The sequence below is a fragment of the Rhincodon typus genome, chromosome 15, assembly GCF_021869965.1.
Source record: "Rhincodon typus isolate 14 chromosome 15, sRhiTyp1.1, whole genome shotgun sequence".
Lineage (NCBI taxonomy): Eukaryota > Metazoa > Chordata > Chondrichthyes > Orectolobiformes > Rhincodontidae > Rhincodon > Rhincodon typus.
In genome coordinates this window covers 48373236-48378074 of record NC_063346.1, presented here as the reverse complement: position 1 = coordinate 48378074, position 4839 = coordinate 48373236, and the positions used below count along the sequence as shown (strand labels likewise).

Genomic DNA, 4839 nt, shown 5'->3' with positions numbered 1-4839 from the left:
CCCGAAACATTGACTTTCCTGCTCCTCTGATGCTGCCTGACCTGCTGTGTTCCTCCAGCTGCACACTATATTGACTAGTTATTGACTATATTGACGAGATCTTCCTGGCCATGGTGGTTTTTCAATTAAGATTAACATTATCTTAAATACTGATAATGTAAAGTGCTTCTCAATAATGTAGTTATGGAAAATAGAACAGATGATTGATCGTACCTAATAGGAAAACTTTTTCTCCACGCGATGATTAGCCGAGAGGGGAAAGAAATGTATCTATATTTTTAAAGAGGAAGGGGAATTGGACTGATTAATTTCTTATTTTGTTGAACATTTTTCTATTGGGATTCCTCATAGCAAGAAGTCATTGTCGAATGTAAATCTGATGTTTAAATTTATTTCCATTTTAATTTGTGACCAATTTGAATGCACACAATGATTTTAACTTTTTGACTAATGACTTAAAAATAGATTATTCTTAATGTAAACTATATTTACTTTTCAGGAAAAGGAAGGACGTGGCCTTGACTTTAGTGGCGATCTTGTAGTGACTTCATTATCAAAATCATCTCCATTGCCTCAGTCTTCACATAACATTCAACCTTTCTAACAGTTTTATTGTATGTTCCTGGAGTTCTGCATTTGCTCCTGTGTACTTGCATATACCAAGCACAATGATACAGACATTTTGACATGTTACAGTATTTTGTAAGGAGGGTTATACAAGTATACTTTAAAACCACCATAAAAGGCATCGGGTCTAGTATTTTTGTTTTTCAGATACTACTTAGCAAGAATTCAAAGCAAGAATTTTGTCATCTTTAACAGCATTTTTAAATGTAGGACAGGGTCCTCCTAATGCTATTTTCAGGTATGCAAGCTATAATGAGCATTCGCCTTACAAAGATTCCAGCAATACCTGAAGATAGAGCTTAGGGGACCACTATATGCCTTGAGACCCATCTGCCATATGTGTTTCTCCAGAACTCCTGGCAGATTGTAATTAGAGGCACAGTCCACATGTCATTTTGCCCTGCAGGCTTGTATATAGTTTCCAAAATCAGAAACACTAATAGCTTTTGTTTTTGGCCACCATTGGTACAGTTCAGACACCTTCAACTTAAAGTAATTCTCAATGTGGAAAATGGAATGCTTTTATTTAAAAATACAAAAACCTACATCCATGACTGTCTTTGTCTTTTTCCATTAATTTCAGTACATGCAGAACTGACATTGGTAACTTAAGTACTTTAACTCTTCAAACATTAAAACATGTTCTTGAGTTAGGCCATTCCCATATGCTGGTATTTGGGTCAGAGATGCTACTTTGGCCTCTATTAATACATGGGGACTTGTAAATATAGGTGAGATTGAATCAGGATTTTATATCTTCTCTGTTTATGACTTCAATTTGTGTTTTGGTTTGTTGCTGTTATCATAGAACGATCATATTTCTTGAACAAAAGTGAGAATTCCACAGGGTAATGCATTGGTGTAATGCAGTTAGGTAATGTCTGTGATAATGTTGTACCTGCCACCAACACTATCTTAAGTAGAGGATCCTGTAAATTATTTGACCCGGTTGTAAAACTATTTTGTAATATACGTTTAAATAATCTAGGTTTTTTTTTTATTACTTAAACCCTATTCATTTCACTAGCTGGTTGGCCAAAACTAGAGACGTTGAATTTACATCCATAAACTCGACTAAATAGTCAACATCTATGGCACTGCTACATTGAACAGTGAAGTGTAAGAACAAGGATCTTGTTGAAAGAATGCAGAGTGTTATGGCTTTCCTAATGTGTACAAAAGTAAATTTGTCAATTTAGCTCTTGTTTCACTGTGGGTTATGAAGTCATGCTTACTTTATTTTTCATTTGTACATATTTTTTATTCCTATGTATTTTAAATAAAAGATTGCTGAAATGCACTTTTGTAAGACAAGTTGCATCAGTTTTGTTGTGTAACTAGATGTTGACATTGTCTAACAGACTTTTTGTATAACCAGTCCTAGCTACCTTCAAAATATAAATTCCACGTACCAGAAATATCATATAATGATAACATTACACGTCCAATTATCTTTAATTCTCAGCTTCTCATCTGTCTCCTGGCAATTTCAGCAACCTTCAAGTGAACAGTGTGTCTGTGTCAGAGAACCTCAAAAGTGCAATATGAGGAAAACAGAATATGGCAGATGCTGATAATCTGAAAAGAATATTGGAAATACTTGGATCATGCAGTATCTGTGGAGATTTGAATTAACTTTTCTGGTCAATGACCTCATTAGATTTGGGACAAGTTAAAGATATAGTAGGTTTTGAGCAAAGGGAAGGTGGGAGAATGGAAAAAGAATCAGGACAATTTGAATGGCAGATGAGTTTATCTTAGAGGCTGAAGGCAATGGTGATAAGGCACTTTTTCTGTTTCTTTTCTTGCACTAACAATTATGCTAGAGCCTGCAAGCAAAAACGAAATAGGCAAAGAAATGGAGTTTAGAGTTTAGACCAGAGGGCTGCAAAACGCCTAATCGAAAGAGGAGGTGCTGTTCCTTCAGCTTCATTGAACAGTACAGCAGGGATATCTGTGCGTGAGCAAGGTGGACAGTTAAAACAATAGGCCACTGGAACGTGGGGGTTATGCGTGCAGATTGGATGGATGTGTTTGGCAAAGCAGGTCTACCCTGTGTAGAGGAGACGACAGTGTAGGCAGGGAATTGAAAGAAAGACATCTGAATCATCGTTTCACTTGAAGGAAAGTTTGAGGCCTTGGGCAATGAGCAGAGAGGAGGTAAAAGTTGTTACATTTCCTGCATTTGCAAGGGAACAAAAGTGAAGTCCTGGTCTGGAATAACAAAGATGGTGCCACTCAACTTACCTGTGACATCTTCCAATGCCAGCATTTTTTTAAATTCATTTGAGGGATGTGGGCATTGTGGGCTAGGCCAGCATTTATTACCCATCCCTAGTTGCCCTTGAGAGGGTGATAATGAAATGCCTCCTTGAATCCATACGCTGTGGGTTTACCCACAATGCCCAAAGAGAGGGAATTCCAAGATTTTGACCAAGCTACAGTGAAGGAATGGCAATATATTTCCAAGTCAGGATGATGAGGGGCTTGGAGGGGAGCTTGCAGCTGGTGGTTTTCCTATGTATCTGCTGCCCTTGTCCTTCTAGATAAAATATGTGGGGGTTTGGAACGTGCTTTCTGAGGATCTTTGATGAATTTATGCGACTGAGCATCAGTGCTGGAGGGAATGGGGATGTTTGTGGACGTGATGCCAGTCAAGTGGGCTGCTTTGTCCTGGATGGTGTCAAGCTTCTGGAGTGTTGTTGGATTTGCACCCATCTAGGTAACTGGGGAGTATTCCGTCACACTTCTGACTTGTGCCTTGCAGATGATGGATAGGCTTTAGAGAGTCAGGAGGTGAGTTACTTGCCACAGTATTCCTAGCCTCTGACCTGCTCTTGTAGCCGGTGTTTGTGGTGAATCCAGTTGAGTTTCTGGTCAATGGTAACCCCCAGGATGTTGATAATAGAGAATTCAGTGATAGTAACACCATTGAATGTCAAGGAGCAGTGGTTAGATTGTTTCTTATAGGTGATGATCATAGACTAGCATTTGTGTGGCACAAATGTTACTTGCCACTTGTCAGTGCAACCATCTCCCTTTATGCCAGATATGACTCCAACCAGTGAAGTGTTTGCCCCCGGTATCCATTGATTCCAGTTTTGCTAGGGCTCATTGATACCACACTCGGTTGAATGCGGCCTTGATGTTGAGGGCTACAACTCTCACCTCATCTCTGGAATTCAGCTCTTTTTTTTGTCCATGTTTGAACCAAGGCTGTAATGAGGTCAGGAGTGCCCCTGGCAGAACCCAAACTGGGCATCACTGAGTAGATTATTGCTGAGCAGGTGCTGTGTGATAGCACTGTTGATGGCATCTTCCATCACTTTACTGATGATCGAGAGTAGATTGATGGGGCAGTAATTGGTCAGGTTGCAGTTGTCTTACTTTTTGTGTACAGGACGTACTTGGGCAATTTTCCACATTGTCAGGTAGATTCCAGTGCTGTAACTGTACTGGAACAGCTTGGCTAGGGGAGCGGCATGTTCTGGAGCACAAGTCTTCAGTACTATTGCCGGAATGTCGTGAGGGCCCATAGCCTTTGCAGTGCCTCCAGCAGTTTCTTGATACCACGGAGTGAATCGAATTGGCTGAAGACCTGGTATCTGTAATGCTGGGGACCACCACATGAGACCGAGATGGATCATCCACTTTGGCACTTCTAGATGAAGATTGCTGTGAATGCTTCAGTCTTATCTTTTTCGCTGAAGTGCTGGGCTCTTCTGTCATTGAGGATGGGGATATTTGTGGAACCGCCAGTGAGTTGTTTAATTGTTCACCACCATTCACGACTGGGTGTGGCAGGACTGCAGAGCTTAGATCTGATCTGTTTGGTTGTGGGATCAATTAGCCCTGTCGATCACTTGCTGCTTTTGCTGTTTGGCATCTTCACCAGGTTGATACTTCATTTTTAGGTATGCCTGGTGCTGCTCCACGCATACCCTCCTGCACTGTTCATTGAACCAGGTTTGATTCCCTGTCTTAATATTAATAGCGGAGTTGGGCATAAGCCAGGCCATGAGATTGCAGATTGTGCTGGACTACAGTTCTGTTGCTGTTGATGGTTTACAGTGCCTCATGGATGCCCAGTTTTGATTTGTTAGATCTGTTCAAAGCCTGTCCTGTTTAACATGGTGATAGTGCCACTCAGTTCAATGGAGGATATTCCCAATTTGAAGACAAGACTTCATTTCCACAAGGACTATGCGGTGG

General features: G+C 40.5%; 1 protein-coding gene across 1 annotated transcript in view; it reads left to right on the top strand.

Moving 5' to 3' along the window:
• LOC109914299 (ADP-ribosylation factor-like 2 binding protein) overlaps positions 1-1927 on the top strand; it is a 17985-nt gene extending 16058 nt beyond the window's left edge. The window contains exon 8 of the mRNA XM_020513885.2: positions 500-1927. Within this exon, the coding sequence (XP_020369474.1) occupies positions 500-604 (105 nt within the window). The 3' untranslated portion in view covers positions 605-1927. The remainder of the gene's footprint in view (positions 1-499) is intronic.
• Positions 1928-4839: the final 2912 nt, after the last annotated feature.